The 24,124-nt window shown below is 40.8% G+C and overlaps 2 protein-coding genes across 4 annotated transcripts; both read left to right on the plus strand.

Moving 5' to 3' along the window:
- Positions 1 to 24,087, plus strand: LOC6606096 (solute carrier organic anion transporter family member 74D). Of its 3 annotated transcripts, XM_032718279.1 has the most exons (9): positions 1 to 77; positions 941 to 1,209; positions 14,164 to 14,199; positions 20,225 to 21,904; positions 22,039 to 22,402; positions 22,544 to 22,728; positions 22,791 to 22,934; positions 22,998 to 23,174; positions 23,318 to 24,087. In XM_032718279.1, the coding sequence occupies exons 4-9, from the start codon at positions 20,497 to 20,499 to the stop codon at positions 23,497 to 23,499; spliced, it is 2,460 nt and encodes an 819-aa protein (XP_032574170.1). In that variant the 5' UTR covers positions 1 to 77; positions 941 to 1,209; positions 14,164 to 14,199; positions 20,225 to 20,496; the 3' UTR covers positions 23,500 to 24,087. The 3 variants fall into 3 exon arrangements, with proteins under 3 accessions (XP_032574170.1, XP_032574169.1, XP_002030905.1); XM_032718278.1 differs by lacking the exon at positions 1 to 77 and having other exon boundaries at positions 407 to 1,209; XM_002030869.2 differs by lacking the exons at positions 1 to 77; positions 941 to 1,209; positions 14,164 to 14,199 and adding an exon at positions 19,793 to 19,887.
- On the plus strand, positions 7,593 to 8,044 carry LOC6606095. The gene has a single exon (XM_002030868.2). It carries the CDS (start codon positions 7,630 to 7,632, stop codon positions 7,975 to 7,977), a length of 348 nt encoding a protein of 115 aa, XP_002030904.1. The 5' UTR covers positions 7,593 to 7,629; the 3' UTR covers positions 7,978 to 8,044.
- Positions 24,088 to 24,124: the final 37 nt, after the last annotated feature.

Here is a 24,124-nt window from a genome sequence, read left to right on the forward strand (position 1 = left end):
TTCGTATTCGAATTGTTACCGTGTGCGGACTGTGCCGACGGGCAGCGGAACTCAGGCGGTGCAACTGTATGTGTGCGGTGCGTGAGAGTGTGTGTGTGTGAGTGCGAGTGGGGGGCGAGAGAGATAATATGTACATTCGGTGTATATATACACATGTGTATACGTATTATTTCTATACGCCGCGATCAGAAACAACAACAACGGCAACAACAATGTGGGTCGTGCATATTGAACGTATGCAAATAAAACAAAAACAGATAAATGCCAAAAATCTACTACACATTTATAACCAAAACACACAGAGCGCGCGGAGAGAGCGGCAATAACGATAACAGCGGAGAAAGACCACCCCCACAGCGAAGAGAGAGCGTAAGAGAGTGGCGGTTAGAAGTATCTTTGAGATACACCAACACAAAGAGAACGCGTATCTGTATCTGCATCTGTAAATGTATCTTCTGGTCTGCGTTTTTCGACTCCTCGTATAAATTGAGCCGCACTTTGCTTATTCTCGAGTTTTTGCTGCTCAGACGTCGCTGTAAGTGCACGCGTCGCTCGACTTTTCGGTTCCGCTCCGCTCCGAATCGGTTTCGTTTTCGGTTCCCAATACCTCCAATATTCCCTGAAAGATACCTGTGTCCAAGAACCTCGTTGAATGCACATATCTTCGACAAATCGAAGGAAAAAAATTATTAATAAATTTCTAAACGCTCAAGACAAATAATTTCGCACACTATAAAAATATTTATGTTTAAAAAAACTGGTTGACAAATTTGTACGATCAAACACCTAAAGAAACTTATACACAAGCCCATAAAACCAATAACATATTAAATACTCTCTTTTTGAAGTTCAATAAAACAACACTTAATCTCTAAATAAATCGTTAATACGATCTTGAGACCATTTTAACAAAAAATTAAAGTGCCAATTCCATTTTCAGTGAGTGCTTGATAAATTTGTTGTATTGAAACCCAACCGCAAATACAATTTTCAATTGCCTGCGTGCGTGTCTCCGACGCACAAACATACGAATATAGCATTTAATTTTGTTCATTATGTGTGCAATTAAATAAAAAAAAATTGTGTGTGAAATAACAGAAAAAACAGTGCGGCGAACAGAGGCAGCAACAAATTAAACGCGTAAATTGCGTAGCAAATTCTGAATGAAAAAATTCAACAAAACCAGAAAGCGAAACAGGAGCGATAAGCGTAAGTACGGCTTTAATAAATAAATTTTATATGTTCATAATATGCCAATTTTTTGTGACACTTAAGAACTTCGAGTTTGATGGCAATTTAAGTTTGTCGGGAAAAAGATTAATAGATTTTAAGAGCTTTGCTTAAGTCAATATTACTTAGAGCCCCAATTAACAATTACTTCAACTTGCATATATGTATAAATATAGCATTTGTTTATTTAAAAATGTGTATTTCCCAAAAACAATTCTTGTATAATGCAATTAAATGTTGTGGCGAAATAAAATTTCAAAGTGAACGATCAATGCCAAACAAACATGCACAACCAGAAATTAGCTTAAAATTCATGGAATAACCTGATTTCGTTTCTTTTCATTTAATTGGGCTAAAGAAATTTCCCTTTTCAATACTGCCCCACAACAGAAATGGAAAGAACGAAGCATTCTCTGATTGATGTGGGGAAAAACAAAAACAGAAACCCCGAAAAGATATTTCGAAACAAAATAGAGAGGGGCAGGCGATGTCTAAGCATTTATCTTTTCGTTCTTCGACGCGGTTCTTGTTATTTTTTTTCGAAGGGCGGACTACTATTTGGGCGCCAGAGAAAGTGAAACATGTAATTTTTTGTTGGACGGCCTACAAAAATCATACGCCGTATTGAGTGAAATCGTAATGGGCTAAGAAATTTCTTAAATACGAAGGTTAAAAGGGGGCAGAGCAATCAGAAAGCGCACAATACACACTCGGAAATAATGATAAGACGCGCGGCGGAGAAGAGACCGTCGAAAGAATACGAAACACACACTCCACTTCTCTGCCTTTTCTGCCTGCTTTACTCGGTTCCCGGGTAATTACATACATGCCGTAAAACCAAAATAAATACGCACAGATAAAGATGCACAGATGCAGATACAGATACCGGGGTTTTGGGTTGGGTTCGGATGGGCTTTTTTCCCGCATTCTTTTTGTGTCCTCGCAAAACGAAAGCCGAATATCGGCGAAATGCATTAAGGCCGAACAAAAGCAAAAACGAAAACAGTCAATAAACGCTGTTTAATCAAATGTAAATGTTTATACCGCACCGCAACTATCGACTCAGAATTACCGACTTTCAGAGCGTCAGAGTTTCACTTTTGTACCTCAATCATAAGAGTGTTTGTTCTGGCCAGAAACCAGTAAGAAACACTCTTTTCCGTCTGACCCACATCGGGTTCGTTATCACCGATTTTTATTATCCATTTATATATATTTGCTTGATCGCATTGAATGCGTACACACAGAGTCGTTTATTTTTTGGATTTCAAAATTAAACACTTAAAACGACGTTAACACACAGCAGGAAACGCATCTGAAAGTGACAGAGAAATCAATTTATTGTTTCTCAAATTAAAGTTATTTTTTTGCAATAAAATTAAAAATTCATGAAGTTACATTATTTTGCTCAGGTTCATAGAGAAAGTCAAATGAGTGCTACAATTTGAAATAAATAATTCACCCATTTCATTGTTGACTTCTATGAAAAGTTTAGTTAAAAAGTTTTTATGTATCTCAAGTGCAACTGATGAACTTAAAGCTAATGATTGTGTAAACATAAGATCAACAGAAATTTTCATTTTAATGGTTATAATACCCATATAACGTGTTTCCCACAAGGTGTTTCCCACAACCAAAGTTTCGGAGCTAACTTTGTCTACCTCGCCATTCCCATATTTTTCCATTGTTTCCTTTTAACTTCATCGCCTCCGCCGACCAATAAATGATCAATGGCCCAAAGCATTTCGATTTCAGCCAAACTCATTTAATTTGTTTTTTGATTCCGCTCTTTTTTCGCCATGCGTCCCAAGTCCAGAAAAATAAAGAAAGATACAAACAAAAACTGGGAAAGAACTACAATATTCACCTGTAATAACGTCGCAGAAAATGAAGAAATCGGTTGAGAACCGGCAGACAAAAACAAGAATCGAGTAGAAGTGAGAAGACGAGCTACAGATGGAGATGAGAAAAAAAGTTGGGGAACTTCAGAGAACAGACCCGAAATCACAAACCAGATTTTCTACTAATTTAAATTCTTGGCATACAAAATATTCTAAAAAAAAATATAACAAAAATCAACAAAAGCGGAAAAAAGACAGTAACAAAACAAAGTTTTCTGTATTGATTAACGAAAAGAAGCGAAAATGGTTTTATTGTCCAAATATTGGCAGACAGTTTCACAAAGATCGTACGTCCCTATATTACACCCCTATCCATTCTTTAGAACTTCCGTTTCCTCGAAACACTCTTTGCATCTAATGGATTGACATTTGTTTTATCTGCCTGACGTTTAAAAGTAAATTTCTTGGCCAAGAGAGCGGGCTAAAAAACACATTTACTCATCGTTGACACAAAGGAAATTTTCAAGAAGTTTAGTCACTGTGTATCGATTTTTACTGGCTCGATATTGCTGTATTCGTTCGCCAGAGCACGTGTAAAGTTGTACACAAATAAGTCTTATTCACAAGCCCAAGCTGATAATTTTATATGGTGCTGTATGTATTTGGCATTATGCTAATCAACTGGAGAAACAAATACGTACAGCCAAATCGTCATTAATTATGCATTTATTTTGAGCGTCTCAGGCCGCTGGCTGCGGCCACATTTGATATGAAAACCTCGATTCGCATTTCGAGAAACTGAAAGTTGGCCTAAAAACACAGTTAGGAATTGCCCCTGGCCATGCATTGTCGTTGAGCTGGGCTGGGGTCGTGTTTACCGCCTTAGTCAACTAACTTTAGTCGCCACCATCAGCCAGATGTTGGCCTTACATTATGAATATCTCAAACGGATTTAGCAGCAGTCGCAAAAGATATAGAAAATGTATGCACAACTAACATAAACTTGTAAAGATACAAATGTATCTTGCGAATTTTCTCACTTTAGGAACTGAAATATAAGTACTATCCCTACTCATCGTCTGAAAATAAGATTATTTCTAACGGAAGCATATTTGTACAAATGCACAAACTAAGTAGATGCTTAATAAAACACACTTCATCTAGAGCAGACACATGTATCTTTTCAAATGCTGAACTTGTCTTCGAAATCATGTGCTCGACACACCCCAGACCACTCGAACAGCCCCGATTCCCCATGCCAATCACGAATATATGAGATGGATTCCCACATTCTCCAGCGACACGCCCTCTCTCTTTGGACGGACAAAAGCAGCCCCACTCGAGATGTATTTGTATATCGGGGACTGGATGCTGGATGCTGGATGGCAACCGTTTGCGAGCGATTAAGGAACCAGAAGTCGCACTTGACTTGCTCGTAGCCCCAAAGCCGGCCTGACATACAAAAGAGCCATTGAAGAGCAGCCTAGAAGATAGCAAAGCAGCCCGTGGAAGCGGCCAAGAGGAAGACGAATCACGATCATCAGCGGCAATTACCGCACTGTAACTACGCAGCATCTGCAACAACAACCACAATGTAAGCGGGCTGCGTGCAGAGTCAAGCAAAAAGTAAAAGAGATTCACATAGATACACAAGAAGCGGGTCTCCAGTTGGAGCCCGTGCTCCTTCTCCTCCCCTCCACCCCGGGAATTCGGACTCCACCCATCTGGAAGCTTGTTTGGCTGCTCGCTGCGACGCGTCTTTAGCAAGTGATTTCAATTTAATTGACAGTCCTTGAACTTGACTTAAACGCAACGCACAGCATAACACAGCACAGCAACCATAATAATAAAAACACCACAAGCATCCCCATCTCTTCACTTGATTCGCCATTCTTCCAAGTATCCAAAGTTCCTCCTCTTTGCGGGGTCTTTCGATTTTAGATTTCATTAAATTGAAATTAATGGTTTCGTTTTCGAGGTTCAAGCACATATAGATATTTTATGATAATGCACTTAGGTAACTGAATGGGTAATCAAAATAATATTAAAGGTTTTACAGCCCAGACGATTTAAAATGCTCTAAAAAGTATAATCAAAAGTATATACATATATTTATGTAAAAGTAAAAAAACAGGTTCATATATGCCTAATTTAAAAACTATACAATTAATATTCAAAGAAATATTTGCTAATACATCGCTAGAAAGTTATTTCATTGGTGGGTTCTTAAGATATACGAAATAAATCCATTTGTGAGTATAAATTTACCTGCTTAACTCATAAATAAAACACTAATTTTAGGTATTCAGCAGATAAGCAAACTATTTTTAACCAAAGTTTTAATTATCTAATCAATTATTATATTTGTATCAATTTATAAAATTTTAAAACGGTTTTTTGTACTTTAAAAATATTGAATAATTTGACTTGAATATTAATGAATTGTGATGAACTGGGTCGATTGCTTTCTTGAGAAATTTCTTTAATTGAATTCTTTAAATTTAAGAGGGGCTCTGGAGTTCGCTGTGGCCAACTGATATTTCCGCCCTTGTCGCTCTTCTCACTCATTGTAATCTGCATTTTCCTCCTTCCATTGTTGACAAAGCTGAAGAGCAAAAAAATAAATAAAAACCACACAAAAAGTTGCCCATTTGCGATTTCAGCACACAGTATTTTACGGCTCTGCTCGTCGTCATATTTTTTGGCAAATAAATCTTTTTAAAACAACAAGGGAAACACAGTAACATACATAAGAGCGGCGGATATACAATATATACAATTATATGTATATATACGAGTATAAACGCATTTGTCTATATAAAATCGTATCATCGCCGCATATATAATTTATTTTGAAAGCGTGCGTACGCCACGCATTTTTTGCCGCCTATTCTTTTCTTTTTTTTTGTGCCTAGACAAATGGATGTCCAAGGGGCAGACACGCCGATATATTCCATATTCATTCAATGAATTTTGATATTTTCGGGCTTAATTGTTTTTCTAGCTGTGAGCTGAGAGGCGGCCGCCGAATTCTCGGGCAGATCTATAAAATTTTACACTTATGACTCGGCAACTTCTTGGATATCGACACGTGTCGCTGAAGTTTTGTATCTTTTCCACCGTGCTTCTTTGCCCATTTCGGTTTCTACTCCGCATTGTGTATACGCCCCGTGGGCGTCGGACTGAGCTTTTTGAGATAAATAGCCACAGGTGACAAAAGATGTAAATGCACAACTTGATATTCAATAGATAAGACGGCCGCAGTCCGCTGAAGTAAATGAAAGAAACACGGAGCCGCAGAAGCGCTACGTACCCATGCAGAAACTTTCACCCGCAAATGATCTACGGGCCGAAAGAAAGACTTTCGCATCGGGATCGCGAGCGAGCCAGCTAGCGAGCGATCTAGCGAGCGGTACGCACATCTAATTACCGCACTCGAAATGTGATTAGAAATCAGTTCTCGTCGCCGAAAAGAATTGAGAGAGTGCCGCAGCACTCGGCAGAATAGTACAATAGTACAATACTTTCACAATCATTCGAATTCAAGTTCACGGCGAGGTTTGCAAGGGTTTCGGCAGTGATTAGAACTTGATATGTACGTATATGTTTGTATATATACCGATTCAGTACTAATCGGTGACGCCGCGTTGATAACTAATACGAAAAGGCGTACGATCTATTGAGTTCATAGTGAATCGTGCGTGGATCGCACGCACGGGAAAACTAAATTTTGATTTCTTTCTTTTCTGTGTCAATGAACCCATTTGAACTAAATTCTCTTTTATGATTTTTCTGGCTTTTTTTACCCCCTGATTTCTTGTGTTTTTTATTGGGAGCTTTCGGCCACGCCGGTGCGTGCGGCGTTATCTCAAAAAGTCTGTTGCGTAGGCCGATTCGAATGCGTTTAGAAAAGAAAAGTTATGGGCGATCGCGCCCCTCTTTTGGCCTGATTAGAAACCCGTCGAAATCAGTCCTAATCAGCTGGGAATTAACATATACTTAGATATATTTGTGTGGATAGCGTATGTAGATTCATAGATGAAATTAATTACGACTGTAATAGAAATTGTATTGATAGTTTAGCTTGTGTGTAAGTAATCGATCGTAAGTTTCAAGACTATATCTCATAAATAACATTAGCAGAATAGTAATATTAGTTTGCTTAGATACAGAGTTTTGTAGTTTCTTCAGGAAGTTAGAATGGATTCAGATTTTTGTTTTATAGAGTAAAAACCTTATTTGAGTACAAGCTTGGAGTTTTTTCTTAGCCTAATGATATAAATGAGATATTGATTAAATTAGAGATTCATTCAGATTCAGAGATGTCATCTTGGACTGTATGTACCCTACTATATATTGTTGTCATCTGGCGCTGATAAGGATCCCCGACCGGGATGAACCTTATAAAAAAATCCCCGTTAAGTTGATAAGAAACAATGGGATGACAAGTAGAAGTCCCCGCTGAGGTGAATCCCTTTGAAAAGCTATTTGCTCCTATAAAATCGCATGGCACCTCTATGCTCACCATCACTCCGATTTCAACAATTAGCCAGCAAAGATGTTCTCCAACAAGTGCGGAATACTGTTCCTCGTGGCCTGCTGCCTGGTGAGCCTAGTGGCATCCTATCGTCAACCATATACCGAGGAGTTTCAGACCAGTCCTGATCAGCTGCTCCAAGTGGCTCCCTTGGTACGCCGTGCTCGATCGCCTGAGGGAGGATCCGTGGTCGTAACCGCCAGCAAGGACCACCAAGTGGGTAGGGAGGCCAGTGTTCAGTACAACCACAATCTGTACAGTAGTGGCGATGGGCGTGGCACTATCGACGCCTACGCCCAGGCCAGTCGGAATTTCGACTTCAATCGGAACAACTACGAAGGCGGCATTCGGGGCACCTGGCATTTCTGAGCGGCAACAGAAGTATTAAATTGGTTACAACTTGATTCATGTGAATAAATACATGTGTTTACCCAAGCGTGCTGTTGTTGTTTTCCCATTAGTGACGAATCCTCCACGGCGGATCCCATCGAAGCCCAAAGATCTTTGCGCCTGACCAAAACAAACAGTAGCCGCTGCATCGGCTATTTACCCAAAGTAACTCAACTGAAGAAACAACATCAGGGGGCAGGCAATTCATCAGGCTGAAGTGGAATATACACTTCATAAGCAGAAGGGCACCCAAAATCTTTTGGATTGGAAATCCTTTTTAAAAGTTTTGGTTTCCGGTCTCTAGTTTTCATTGTCTAACAATTAGTATCTTTTTTTAATTATGCAAACTGTTTTTCCTACAAACGATAGCATAGATATATCCATTTCCCAAGTTCGTTACAAGTTGAATGGATGCGTTCGGCATGCACCTTGTGAAGTGTATGCCAAGAAGTACTAAAAGTCATGAGTCGTCGTCGGGGTCAATGGACTTTTCCTTCGCTGCTGGCGTCGTCGTTGTGTAACCAATAAAAATTGATTCTGTTGCGTGTGTGCCCTGTGGCCGACGGGGGCGGGGCAGGAAGGGGCGGCGAATTACGCACACTGCAACAAACTCACACACACGTACAGAGCGGAGGGTCTGTGAATGCAATTGGGGTTGATGCATTTATCGCTCGATTTCTTGGGGAACTCTTTTGTGAGAGCCAGTACTATATCTATGTATATATGTATATGTATCTGCTGGGTATTTGGGTGTGTATATATATGTGTGAACATGACTAAGGGTAATTACTTTCGCTTTCCGTTTGCTCAGCTGGCAAATCAATAAAACCGGGCAACGCAAGTCAAGAATACGTTAAATGCTTGACCCTCTTGCACATTTTTCGGGAAAGCCTCGTCGGCCTTTGCCGTGGCAACAAAGGCGTCGTTAATGAAAAGCCACGAAAAAGGAAAAGCAATGCCTGGAAAATGACTTTCCATTTTCATTTAACAATAAGCAATCAATTGCAAGTTCATGGCACAGCTAACGATCTATTAGAAGAAAGTAAAAACAAGCAACGAAACCCATGCGAGGCAGAAACAAAAGACCAAAACCTACGAAAAGCGACGCCTACACAGATACGCCAGGTGAGTTGAGTCCAGGTGAGTTTCCAGGTGAGTGCAGCTGTCAGCTGTTGCAGTTGCAGTTGCTGTCGCTGCTGCCGCCGCTGCTGCTGCTGCTGCCAATCAGTGCGAGCGGGATGGCGATGAGGAGACGGAGACGCAGTCGCAGTCTCAGCCTCTCGACTCGACTGGTTTTCATTTTGGCTTGGAAAAACCACACATTGGCATTGCCCCGTTGCCATTTTTAGTGGCAAAAACTGACTGCATCATAATGAAAGTGAAATGCATTGCGCAGATGGCGACGGCGATGGCGATGTCAGTTACCAGATGCAACACCGCCAGGCGGTGCAAGTAAGTCAAGTGCAGCAGTGCAGCAGCGCCAGCTGCCGTTGTTGCAACATGAAGTGCCAACTGAAAAACGCGCAGCGGATTCGATTCAATTGGATTGGATCGTATCGCTGCGGATTGGAATGTGCGCGCGTCACCGACATCTCCATTTCCATCTGCATCGCCAACTGAATTCGGCACCATTCAGTTAATTGGCTAAATGCGAAAAGAGCTAGGCAAAGCACACACTTTGCATGCACCGCAAGAAATTCAAAATAATACAATCGTGAGAAATCAATCTTTACACAAATGTGAGATGACAGTAATAATAAATCATGAAACATTATGCAACTTAAAATCCAAAAGATAAAGTTAAAAATCCAAATTATATAAAAATATTGAACAAAAAACTTCAGGTTGCAAGATAAAGTAACCTATGATCCAGAAGTTGCATTATTTCTTTCGGTGTATGCTCTGTTTAAATTATGTCAACATGCATGTACAGCAACAAAAGGCGAGAAGGTATGTACAAGTAGCGCACAATGTACAATGTACAATGTACAGTGAACAACGTACATGCGTATGCCTCCATTTATAGCCAGTGTTCAATGTCAGATCGCCGCCGAAGGTCGCTCTGTTGTCGGATGCAGTGCGCGGTTTTCATCTGGTTTCTTCGCTTGGATGTTTATCTGCATCTGCAGCATGAATATGCAGCCGTAAATGTATCTGTATCTGCATCTGCATCTCCATCGCAAATTCGTTCCCATGTGTGTGTGTGGAGTTCTGGACGAGTGTAATTGATTCCAATAGCATGGAAAACTTGACATTGAGACAAACAATTCGCATTGTGGTAGGACCACGACAACTCGACATTAAGCACGCATGCTGACAGCAGGCAAAGTATAGACTACAAATCAGAGAACAAGAATGCAGATTTAGTAGCAGTTGTTTAGTTCTTGGAAGCCTTGAACAATGGTAAATTCTACGGATTTACACAACTTCAATTACCAACAGTGAGAATCGTTAATACCCTTTTAAGAAATTGGGTAATAAAATATTTAAAAAAATATATAAAAATGGCATACCCAAAAATTCCAACTATAATTGTATAATTAACTCACCTTCCGTGGATGCAGTTTCTCTGGCATATTTTAGGCGCATGCTCGACTCAATCAAGTCACAATAAATTAACCTCTATTTGTAAGCCAAGTGAATAATGCGAATAGCTAACAAACAGACAGCTGAACACAATGCAACATCAATTCACTTTTTTTTTTTTTGGTCACATTTCACTGATTTTGAAAGTGAACGTTGTGGCAGGCGGCGGCAACTGGCGGAATCACGATTTTGTGGGCAGCGCAAATCTCTCCATCTCCCTCGTCAGTGGTACAGTGGACACGTCGTATGGTGGATAGGTGTTTAATTTAATTCTCTATTCAAATGAACTAAGTAGATAATAGAGTTAAAGGAATCTTGCAAGTGTGAATTGTTATGAAAGCTGGATTTATTTCGAATGCTTTTCGAGTTGAATAGACAAAGTAGAAGCTCGTCGTTTTCTGGCCTGATGCTGGTTTTTCCTGCCGTTAATGGTGCTGCTGCTTTTTTATTGGCAACTGCGTGGGTGAAATCCAGCAGACATAAATTTGGCGTCGTGTAGCTGCCGTTTTTACTTTTCCAGTGCGAGCAAATGAAGCGAAACGTGGGTTACACTTTTTACCATTTGCCTCTGCCTTTATTTATTTTATTACTGCATTTTTTTTCTCAATTTTTTGGCATGCATCTGCAGCTGCATATCTTTTTGAGTTACATATTGGTAACGTCTGCGGCCGGATAGACAACGAACTAGATGTGTGGATGTGAATGTGGCTGAATGGAGCTGCGTAGGCCGCTCTGCATCAGGTTGACCCAGTTTTCGCTTTCTGTCTCCGTTTTGGCCCGGGTTTTTGTGATTTTTTTGTGGAAATTATACGATATGCAACCCGCTGCAGACCCATTCCATGTTTGTCCGTTAATTTATGGCACTCCAGTTGCAGCTCAATCAATTTAGCACACATTCGTCTCTCGATTCAAGACGCTGGCCACGCTGGGCACTTATTCAATTGAGCGCCACGTAACTTTGCCAGCACAATGCAAATGATCTCTCGGATTCCTACTAAACTAGTTTTGCACCCATCCACTTTCTTATTCTTGTCACTTTGTGGATTTCGCACATTTGATACAATGAAACGGATGCGACCATGTTGGAAAGGGCAGTAAAGTGCACTGCTTTTGATTATACACTTGCTTGCGATTGTAGACGCTGTACAAATGGGCGTATACGCGATGTAGTTACACTTGTATACAATACGCCATGTGGGACAGGGCGTTATGAGGTGGTAAAACTCAAACTTTTTGTTTCATTTATAATATCTATTGATCTACTTAATACCTAAAAAAAAGAATTAATAACAATTCATTTTACATTTCATTCTTCATTCTTTTAAAATTCTTTTCCCAAATTTGACACTTTCTGACAGTGTGCAATTCTAGCAAGTGCATTCCTGAGCAATCTGAAAATAGACCATTGAATCACTTTTAAGGCACACCCAACTTGGGCAAGGAATTAAATCCACCTAGGTCAACAAATAAACACCCGAACAGCTTGCTAAATACCGCACTTTATGATATTTTCCTGTTGGCTATAAAAAAAAGGGGAGTACCGAACTGCATCAGACAAATTACAAATTGGAATTGGCCATTGCAATCTTGGCCACATGCCATTCACCAATACACCGACAAGCAAACACACATACCAACAAACAGATAAGTCAATGCACTTTTCGCCAGCACACACACACATGCATGCGCGCTGGGTAAACCAGAGAGGAAGAGCGAGAGAGCCACCGTTAGTCGCATGTCTGTGTGCGTGCCTAGATTTTGCAATAATTTCGTTTTCATTTCGAATTTGAATTTCGTTTTCGTTTCGCCTGCGACGCTCGAATGCTTCTGAAACTCAATTGTTTTCCCATTTGCATTCACTAATTATGTCATCCAGAAACCGAAGGCCGCTCCCATGGCGACCAGTTTTTTTTATCTCTGAGTTTTCCCAATCCCTTTATTGCCTGTCTAGACGAAGGAAAGCCCATGAATTTCGTCTACTGCGCAATAAGTTGTATATTGTCTGTATTCCTTTGGTCCCACGTCCTGCCCCTTTTTTTGCCTTAAGAGCTTTTCTTCGATGTGTCAAAAAAATCCAGCTTTTTGGGGGTAGTATTTTCGTTTGACTGTTCCTTGCTGAGTCTTCCTGCCTCAGATACTTGGATTTGTGTTGACCTAGGTCCGGAAAATGAGGAAAACGGGGGATGTAACTAAGAGCAATAGATGAGAGAGATGTGCGCAGACTTTGAGCTGCAGAAGCTTAATAGGAATTTCATTTTCCAGCCACTTTAATTTATTTTACTCTTCCATATTTGGTTCAAATTGAATGAATGCAACAGAAAGTTCGTTTAAATCAGTACTTATTCGGACGTTCTTATAATTCCGATGATCTTTATTTAAACAGAGTAGCTTTGATTTGCTTAATACAAGTATTAGGTCAAATTTATACATTTTGTTTGTTGAAACTGATTTCGTTTGATCTACTACTATTTCCATTTCAAAAGTGCAGCAGAAAGTGCAAGTAGCCGAAGAGACTGCCGCAGCTCTTTCGCTCTGGGATGCACTTCCTCTCTTCGGCGAAGAGCTTTGTGCCGCGCTCTCTGGCCTCTCGCCAAATTATTGAAATTGCACAAAGAAAAGTGAATCGAGAGAGCGGCACTGCGATTGTGTAAGTTTTACATGGATGCAAGAAACTTGTTTTCTTTTTATGGCCCGCAATTTGAATTCTTACTGCTGCGCCGGAGACTATTATTGTGGTTAAAAGTACCACCCCTAGGTGGCGTAATTAGAGCAGTTATCAAACACAAGCATACACACACATAGGCCGCGATTGCAATCGATTGCAGAAGAGAGTCCGCTGCACTCGTCTGATTGTGTCTGTGTGAGTGTGTGACTGACCTATCTCAATGCAATTTTGCTTGCCCGCTGCACCACACACACACGCGCGCACGCATGCACACACACACACAGCAGGCCGTTGTGCTTTATCTTTTATTTTTATACAATTTTCTGCTGCTGTTGTTGTTGTTGTTGTCGCCGAGGCGTCAGCAACTATTTTTGCCGCAGACAATATTTGCATTTTACATTTATTGTACACTTTGCCCCCATTTAATAGCTTTTCCTGTCCCTCGCTGTTTCGCTTTCGTTAATAAACAATAATGTGCGCTGCACTTTTTTCACACGCATTGCATCGGTCTGGCTGTAATTATTATGACCCAACTAAACGCCATGCCCATTTATATACGTACTTTTAATTACGGCTGATTGTATATGGCAACAATTTTATGACACCAATTTTATGGACATTAAATTCTCAGTTGCCTCTTAGCTACATTGTTGAACAAGAAGTTTGCCAAAAGTATTTTTTTATAGAGAAAAAAGAAAACAAGGCCTTAATTTGTAAAAAATTCATATATTTTACGATCTTAAAATTAAAGGAATGCTCTTTAGTTTAGTATGCTTCACATTTATTTCAAACATGAGAACTTGTTTCTGTACGTAGGACTTCCGGATAGTTAATGTATGTACATATAGTATTTAATGAAGTTACAAGTTTTAGTTATTAAATTAATTTTTCCTTTTTCTTCTTTATACTTTCAGTTACCAACTAAGAAGAAACTCACGCCTAACAGAAAGGTAAGTTGACAACAAAAAGACCATTTCAACGTTGTTTAAGAGTATACAACTAATTTAAAATGGAACGCCAAAAAAGTCAGGCGCCAAAAGAGTTAAGAAAGAAATCACACAAAAAAGACAAGTGGAATTTTACAAAGCCCAAAAAGTTGAATAAATAAAAAATTACAAACACGCACTCGGTGAAAATTATGCATGGATTTTTTGTTCGTTAAACAATTGAAATCTTTTTTTTTTTTTTTGCTGAGCGGTAAAAGAACCTGCTAAGTACTTTCATAAACAAATACTCATGGGCAATGAATGGGCCCTGTATCTATGCGAATGGCGTTGGTTCTATATCTATTTGGGAACCACTTTTATTTTTTTATTTCTCGGAAAGCCACTTGACACTTCGAGTGAACTAACTCCGAGACCCAAAACACTTGAGAAGTCTATTGAATGACCATTCATCTGTCTGATACTGGACGAAAAAGCCAAACTTTCTGCGCATGACGAAGCCTTACCGCATAATTGCACGCTAATTGGAAAAATCCATGCAGAACCTACAATAAATTATGCCAAATTAGCTGGTTTCGTTGTTAAGCAGCATCTTCCAGTTGACAGTTAACAATTTATAAAAGTTCAATTAGCCCCATAACGGTAATAATCGGACCGTGGAGCATTTAAGGCAAGTTAACACCTCGTCCGTTGGTCCACCAGTTGCATCCTGGCCACCGAAAACGGCTTAAATCAGCGGGTCAATCAATCAGACGAAGGGTTCTGTTCTGTTTTAAATTAAGATTTTTTGCGCTTTTAAACAAGCTTTCTTTTCTGCGGCCTGCAAGCACAGTGGTTAAAAAGCCAATTAAATAGTATCAAGTAACAACGATTTTAAAAGATACCTATGACACATTGATGTTTGAATAAAAAGACAGGATCAAATTTAAATTCTCCATTAGATATTATTCTATTTCATTTTAAGTAGTTAGGCTTTGAGACAAAGAGTTCCACTGTCTGAGCAAAATGACAAATGCAACCTCCGCCAAAAGCAAAAAGCAATCCAATCCACTCTCATTTATTCAGTACCCACCTATATATGCGTATCTTATAGGTAGCATATCCAGAATGAAAATAAATGTATCTGTTCGCTTTTTGCCTCGAGAACGTCACGTCAGCGCCATGTACTGATCTTCACGCGAGATATTCGGGGGAATTTCGAGAAGGATTGGAGCAGCCAGTAACCAGCTAGCACTGGACTCCAGGTCCACTGAGCACTGGACTTAATGCAGTCCTCCTCGAATGCCTTTTTGATTGCATTTCATTAGGTTCTTTTTTTTGCGGATTTTTTGTCTGTTTATTTTTTTGAATTTGTTTCGGCGTGGACTTTTGCGGGCATTTCAAAAATTTATGCACACTTGGCTGCCATTTTGAGGTTGTTAATTTTTCTTCATTTTTTTCGTTTTCGATTCGTTTTCTGACTGGCTTTCGTGTTTTTACCTTTCTCAGATTTTTAACAAGCGCCGTCAAAAAGGAAGTTTGGTTTTCCGACAAACAAAAGCGCAAATAAAGAAAAGTAACTGCTGTCCAAATAAGAAGTTATGTATGCACATTCAATTTAAATCATGAGCTACACCAAAAAATATTTATTGCAAAAATTCAATTTAACTGTTTCAGTTTATTATTAATTTATTAAATTATGAGGTGTTAGTTTCACAAAGAGCATACTTGCATTCACCTTTTCTTTTTTTTAAGTATTTTCTGTCATCGTTTTTGGCCAGAAAACCACACCCTTTGTGTTGCCATGAATCATGTACCTCATATCGTACTTATATATGTACCAAACTCCGAGGTTTACATCGTTGTTCCACTTTTAAATGCCTAAAAAGCACATGCTTAAATATCCGCATATACGATATATGTATATGTGGGATTTTACGATACCTTGATCGCATTGAAATACAATTTTTATAATCCCAGATTTGCTGCTTGAAAAGTTTTATGGCGTTTTTTATTTGTTGTGCGATGATTAAATATTAAATTAACTTTTTATAATAGGCTTAAACAAAATCACAAATAAAACAAAATTGACTCATGCCATTTGCACATCCAAATAATAATGGAATAATTTCGCCCGCGAATTGGGTTCAAAAATTATAATGATTATAAAGCTTCGCATATAAGTGTATTTATACTATAATCGTTTGTCACAGCCAAGTTGTGCACTTTTTGTTATTGTTTTTGTCTGTCCACTTTGAATTGTTTACACAATTCGAGCTTCTGGTTCAAATTTCAGTTCTCAATGTGAAGGTCAATGCCAAAACACAATAAACGAATCCATTTGATTGGTCAGCGAATTGGAGACCCTAGAGAATTAAGCCAAGAAAATGACTCAATTTTCGGGGGGAAATGCGAATAAACAAATAAGTCTGTTGAGTTCCGAACTTTGTAGAAACAGAAACGTAAACATATTCTCGAGATTAATGAGCCACCGCCTCATGTTGCAATATAAAAGATGCCTGCGATAGCACAGGTTCTGAATCGTTTCTATGCTAAAAGTGAAATGTGGAAAAACCACTTTTCCGAGCGCGCTTTTCCAGCAGGCCGCCAGCCCCAACTGCAAGGCCCGACTTCAACTTGGACTTGCAACTGGCATCTGTTGCTGGTCGAGTGTGCAATTTACTTTCAATGCCGCTTCTAGCCATTGTTGGGCTTTCTTCGCTGGCTTTGGCCGTGCATCTGCCACTTGTTTGTTGCCATTTTGCTGTTGCTGTTGCAGTTGCAACTGCTGCTGCTGCTGCTGCTGCTGCTGCTGCTGCTGCTGTCAGCGTCTAGTCAGCACGTTGCCCGCGTGTCTGGTTTTGTTGCATGTTGGCATGCAGCAGCAGCAGCCACTGAGCTGCTTGGTATGCAATTTGCAATAGTTGCGCTTGCGCAATTCAAATGGCCACCAATACTAGTGCGCTCGCACACACACACACACGTGCATACATAACTCAGTTACGTTGTAGGAAAAGACCAAAGACGGAAGTGGGAAGACGTGTTGCAAGTGGCCAGGAAAACCGGAAAATCCACACGTTATGAGCAGAGAAAAGGTGCAACTCCCCGTTTTCCCCGCCAACTCGATCATTCTTATTACACTAGACAGCATAGTTTTAATTCGAAAGAATACAATTTCAGTTCAGCTTATTATTTTATTATAAAAATCATGCAATTATACAATAAAATCGTTTACAATGACCTAATTTATGTACAATGACTGGAATTTATTAATGAATTTTTTGACATGTTTATTGACCTTTTTAAAATGTAGATTCTGCTACTTTTATAGGAATAAAAACCATTTTGTGCCTCGGTGTAAAATCAAGCGTTAATTTCCACGATGATGGGCTGTGGGCCCAATTGAAATGGAAACCTCGGCTAGAATCTACATATCGATCCGCTCGCAACTAGAATGACCCGCTCGTTTGGGCCTATCCTCATAGATAGTTTCGTAAACTGGTGGTTTAATTGCATTTATTATGATTGACACTGATAAATCGGTAATAACAAATCTAACTGTCAGTCGGACACTTGCTGCAAATTGAACAATTAACCATCCATCAGGCCAAATTAAAGGCAATAGATGGCCGGTCTGTTACATAAACATCTGGCGATGGTTCGCAACCCGGTCAGTTGATTTCAGCCGGGTTCAATGAGCCCAGCCCGCATCTCGGGCCCAAAACCCAGGCCGAAACCCCAGCCAAACAGGTAACCGCAGGAGTTCAGGTTCAGGCCAGGTCTCAGCAAGTGCATCGGAGTAGCTCCAAAGTTTAGACTCTATTCCTCTGCTGTCCATGCCCATCGAGGAAATAAGGAGCGGGGAGGATTACGCAGCGATGGCAGCGATAAGTGGCAGCCAGCCAGGTAGAACTGAAGTACTAAAGTACTTGGCTTTGTTGGCCCGTCTACGTTACCAGTTAGATTCTGCAGGGCGTGCGGAGCAGATAAGACGGGAAATAAAGATACAGCGCACGGCTTATCTTGAGGTGTTATATTTTCTCTATAACGTGGAGAAACAAGTTGTAATGCAAGCGTAAAGAAAGATAAAATCCACATCATTATATGCTAAAAATAATACTAATTTAAGATAAGTACAATCACACATTCTTAAATGATGATTGATTGTATTTTACTAGAGTTTCGATATTTTAGGAACCTATTGTTTCGTAATCTCTGGCGTTTTGTTTATATGCTGTAATCCCATTTGGCGCATCACATTTCTAAACATAAAAAGTAAATTAAAAATGCTAATTGAGCACGTGCTACTTCCATTCATCTCTAATTATGCATAAATAAATATTCGCTTGATTCAAACGCATTCCGATGGAACAACAGCCAAGTATTTCAAACAGAAATCAAAAGCGCAAAATGCGCAATAAATAAAATCGAAGAAAAAAGAACAACAAAAAATTCAAGGCCAAAGTTTATGACGCTTGAGGGGAGTAGAAGAAAAACATCGAGCTTCTCTACAATTTCCCCCCTCTTTCCACTGCACACACACATAGTTGGTTACACAGGGAGAAATTCAATGCAGTTCTTGCTCGATTCTTTTAAAATATATAATTTCAAGTCAAAAGGTATTAAGGTTCCCAATTTTCGAAAATCAAATCAGAAATTTTTTCCAATTTAAAATCCTTTAAAACTGCGTCGAAAAGTATGCAACAACATATTTTTTCTAGGTATCTGAGTATTCAACATAATGGTTGTATCTAAACATAAAATTTTTTTATAAAATAACTAAGATCAATTAAGCATTTTCAAAATTTTTAAGAATTCTTTAACAATTTTCTCTAAACGTATTCCATACTTGATTATATTTTATTAGTGAGGAATATTTATAAAAAACAAAAACAAATACATTTTTGTGCATTTAGGAGTGAGGGGACTGGCAAATCCAATCTCTCCTCACCGCCGAGAAAGAATTTCACTTTCCTTATCAGCGAGGTCGGGTACATTGATAAGATTTGCGACTGCAGCCAGTCCATAATGATTGCAATGAAAGTGAAATTAAATTCAGTCATGCCTTTTATAAGCCAACGCCAACGCAAATTGTTGAGTCTGAACAATAACAACAAATGCTTAGAACGAAATTTGCGAGTATTTGACATTGAAATTTTTTGTGCAAAAAAAAAAATATACAAACCGAAAGTGAGATACGAGTAGAGGAGCATTTGGACAAACTGTTTTAATATTTGCTTTGCATATACAAATTGGCTTATATACTACAAGCATATGTACATACATACATATTTAGTTGGTTTCTAAAAATGGGGAAATCATCATTTGGGAAATGTAAAGTTTTTGTATGACAGCGAGAGCCAAATTAGGTTTAAATGGACGCAAATAAGCCAAACACTCTCCTCGTGCGATTAAAATTTCATATCAGCCCAACCTTGAACTTTTTCGGTGCTCTTATCAATTTGTCAAAGTGTGGTGCAATCTAAAATACTTGCAGCGTTGCTAGAATTTTGTCGCATGCTGTTCGCACGACTGCGTTTCAAATGCATGTGTGTGTGTGTGTTCGGCACTGATAAGATGTGTGTGTGTGTGCTCAGTGTTTCCCGATTCTCTTTAGTCTTCGTTGGGGTTTCAACACCATAGTTCCATTATAATCGGATGGTGAGAAGTGACTTAACCAGAGAAAGAAAATCATTAAAGGAAAATGTGCCAATAGTGAGTTTTCAATTAAAAGCCTACCGGTATCTATAAAAACAATTATATTATTTAAGTATATTTCTGAATATACAGTTCAATTTTGTATTGTGTACTTTGCAAAGCATTTACTTCTCATTAAAAATACTCAGTTAATAATACAGCTTTTGATATAAATATAAAGGCATGACGTATATTTGTATTTGAAGTTAATCAATACAAATAAACAAAATGCGGGAAGAGGTTGGAAAAAGCTGAATAGGAGAAGATTTATAAAGTCTGAAAATATTTATTTTGCCTTTTCCCCAAAACAAATAAGTTATTTCAATACCAATCTTAATTTATCTTTTATTTTCAGACACAACACTGCCATATTAAAGCAAAGAATATAGAACTGTTTTGAAGACCAGATCAACCAATCTACCTCGACTTCTGGGCCAACAAGCAAAGGAAAACTAAACTCAATGCCAGAAGCCAATTTCCCGATAGGAAAATGGAACAGGCAATAAGCAAGACCACATAGAGGAGATTAACTAAACCGAGCCGTTGAGATTACACAGTTGAGATCAATAGAACCCATTGAAGATCGTTCGAACCAACTAGTTTTTTAGATTTCCATTAGAAGCCAAAATGACGAAGAGCAATGGCGATGTGGAGGCGGCAACCCAGGTGCAAAATCTGGGCGGAAAGCCCAGCAACGGACATGGCCAGCTGAATGGGAATGGCTATCATCAGAACGGCGGACGCAGGGATTCCAGTCAAGCATTCACACCACTGCTGTCGCAGCAGAATAATGGCACCACCAATGGCGAGGTGACCACTCCGCCTCCAAGTACAGTGCTCTACGAGAGCACTCCGAGCAATAATAACGAGTGGAAGGCTCCGGAGGATCTGGGCCACCTTAAGAACGGCCTTGGCAACATACTGAGCAGTAATAATAATGGCACCGGCAATGGGCACAGTCTCAGCGAAAAGTATGCCCACGAACAGGCTCCCCTGACCGGAGGTTACAAGTTGCCACCTCGCTCCAGTGAGTCCGAGGAATCCGATTTCGATTCCGACCTCAATGGCGGCTCCTCCGCGGAATCCAGCTCCAGTTGCGGCCTCTTCGGCTGTCGGCCAAGGTGGGCCAGGAGATTCGCGTCCACGCACGTCTTCATGGTGGTCTTCCTGCTGGCCTACATCCTGCAGGGCATGTACATGACCTACTTCGTCTCTGTGATCACCACCATCGAGAAGCTATTCCAGATCAAGTCGAAGACCACGGGAATTCTGCTGAGCGCCAGTGAGATGGGTCAGATATGCACGGCCATGTTGTTGACCTACTTCGCCGGCAGAGGACATCGTCCACGATGGATTGCCTGCGGCATGGTCCTGTTTTCCATCGCCGCCTTCTCCTGCGCCCTGCCGCATTTCATCTTCGGCGAGCAGCTGATGCACTCCAGTGTGATTCTGCAGCAGACGCAGGTCTCTCCCGCCAATAATTCCTTCTCATCACACTGGCTGAATGCCAGCAGTGAACAGGTTAATCCCAATCTGTGCATTTTGGGTGGCAACCAAACCCATTCGGGCAGCGAGTGCAACGAGGAGCGCCAGCTGGAGCAGGCCTCCCACTCCAAGATCACCGTCATCGTGCTGTGCATCTTCTTTGGCAGCCTGCTCAGCTCGGGCATTGGCCAGACCGCCGTGGCCACCCTGGGCATACCCTACATCGATGACAATGTGGGCAGCAAGCAGTCACCCATGTACATGGCCGTCACCATTGGCATGAGGATCCTGGGACCGGCGTCCGGTTTCATTTTTGGCAGCTTCTGCACGCGCTGGTATGTCAACTTCTCGAATCCCGGCTTCGACGCCACCGATCCGCGCTGGATTGGCGCCTGGTGGCTGGGGCCCGTGGCCATTGGCAGCCTCATGCTGCTGGCCTCCATTGCCATGTTCTCGTTCCCCAAGCAGCTGAGGGGCAAACAGAAGCCGCCGGGGCAGACGGCCACTCCAGCAGCTCCAGTTGAGCCGGAGGAGAAGCCCAAGCTGAAAGGTGAGAATGCCAAAGATGACTTGTTGTTAGCATTTGATGATAAAAATATTAGATTCATGCCTCTATCATCAACAGACCAGTCAATCAATGCACTTTCCTCTATCTGGAACTTAATCTTCAATTCGCCCATACAGATTTTCCCAAGACAGTCCGTCGCCAGCTGAGCAACGACATCCTGATGTTCCGCACTGCCTCATGTGTGTTCCACCTGCTGCCCATCGCCGGTCTTTATACGTTCCTGCCCAAGTATCTGGAGACCCAGTTCCGGCTGGCCACCTATGATGCCAACATGATCGCCGCCTTCTGTGGCATCCTGGTCATGGGCATAGGTATTGTCATTTCCGGGCTCTTCATCCTGAAGCGGAAGCCCACTGCCAGGGGTGTGGCCGCCTGGATCGCCTTCACAGCCCTCGTCTACTCGGCGGGCATGATCATCCTGATGTTTATCGGCTGCAGCATGAACGACTTTGCCGGCTACAAGCCAAGCGATGGCAACAGGTGGGTCATCAAACTAAGTTCTTGCTCACATAAGTATGCAAACTTTTTCCACGACCAGAGGATCCTGTTAAAGGTGTTACCATAAACTAGCTATTAGATCTATCATTTAATTTGTGTTACTTTTAATCAATTAATCTGCAGTCCCGCCTTGATCGAGCCTACATGCAGTGCCGCTCTCAACTGTACCTGTGATAAGGAGAACTTCGCGCCCATCTGCGCCGACGGCAAGATGTACATCTCGGCCTGCCACGCCGGATGCAGCAGCTCCTCGCTGCGGCCCAGCGACAATCGCACGCTCTACTCCGATTGTGCTTGCATTCCAGATGGTGAGACGCACCCTTAGCCATAGCCCTAAGATCCAGTATCTTAATCCCTATGCACCTTTCAGCTCCGGAGGCGGTCAACGGTTACTGTGATAATAACTGCAAGAACTTCATCTACTTTATACTGATCTTTGCCATTTGCGTATTTATGCATTCCACCTCCGAGGTGGGCAGCATGCTGCTCGTCATGCGCTGCACACACCCCAAAGGTAATAACCAGGATTGGCAAACAGATGTTACACTAACGATAACAAAACCCTAAATCCCCGCAGATAAGGCCATGGCCATGGGTGTGATACAGTCGGCCATCGGCCTGTTCGGCAACGTTCCCTGTCCCATCATCTACGGCGCAGTGGTGGACTCCGCCTGCCTCATCTGGAAGTCGGTGTGCGGCAAACACGGCGCCTGTTCGCTCTACGATGCGGACACCTTCCGGCAATATTTCCTAGGTGAGTCGGAATCTATAGGAAAATCTAAAAATAATATCTAAATTACTAATCACCGAGTATTTGATTGATACGTTACTATACAAGATAATAGATAATAGTTATTTATAAACAAAAGTACTTAGTAACCTATCTGTAATTCCCAGGAATCACGGCTGGCATTATGTTCCTGGCATTCCTGATGGACCTGGTGGTGTGGCGCAAGGCGCATCGCATCGACATCGCGCCCGAGGATCCGCAGGAGGGCGGGCCCGCTTCCAACGGAAGGACCTTGGAGGTGTCCGAGTCCAAGCAGCCCATCACCCCGGCGCCGGACACGACGGTCTAGGAGGAGCGGGTCGGCGACGAGCCTTGCACAAGCTGCAGGATTTCCAATAAACGTTTACCTTAATTGTTAATTAGTTATCATTTGTCTAGTTTGTTAGCCTAGTGCAAGAGTTATGTATTTAGTTAAGTGGCATCTTCGAGCGTCGGGAGACCTCATTCAAATCCACATTAGAACGCGCTCGTCCAGCTCCCGATCCCGATCCCGCTCCAAATCCCAGCACCATATTCTACATGAAACGGCTGGATTGCGATTTGAATCCTTGTAAATCTCAACGCGAAACAATGAAATGAAATTCTAGACATTATCTAACGTCATGCATGAACGTAGTTAATCGACAAGCTAATACTACAAAATGATCGACAATTGTGCAAAGTGCAAGAAAATTGATGAATCCTTATGTGTAAACTATATGTAACAGTTATATCGCGATGTATGTAATCTATAATTAATATATTAGACATACACTTACATGTATGTATGTAATTGCAACCTATCTGTGGTAGTTAAATTTTAGTTAAAATTCAAATTAATTGTCTAAGTTTGTCATACAACAAATATATACGAAAAGAAATTAAATGGAAAACTATATACAAGTAAAAAAAAAATGGTTTTTAATTATGAGGTT

This window comes from Drosophila sechellia, chromosome 3L (assembly GCF_004382195.2).
Source record: "Drosophila sechellia strain sech25 chromosome 3L, ASM438219v1, whole genome shotgun sequence".
Classification (NCBI taxonomy): Eukaryota; Metazoa; Arthropoda; class Insecta; order Diptera; family Drosophilidae; genus Drosophila; species Drosophila sechellia.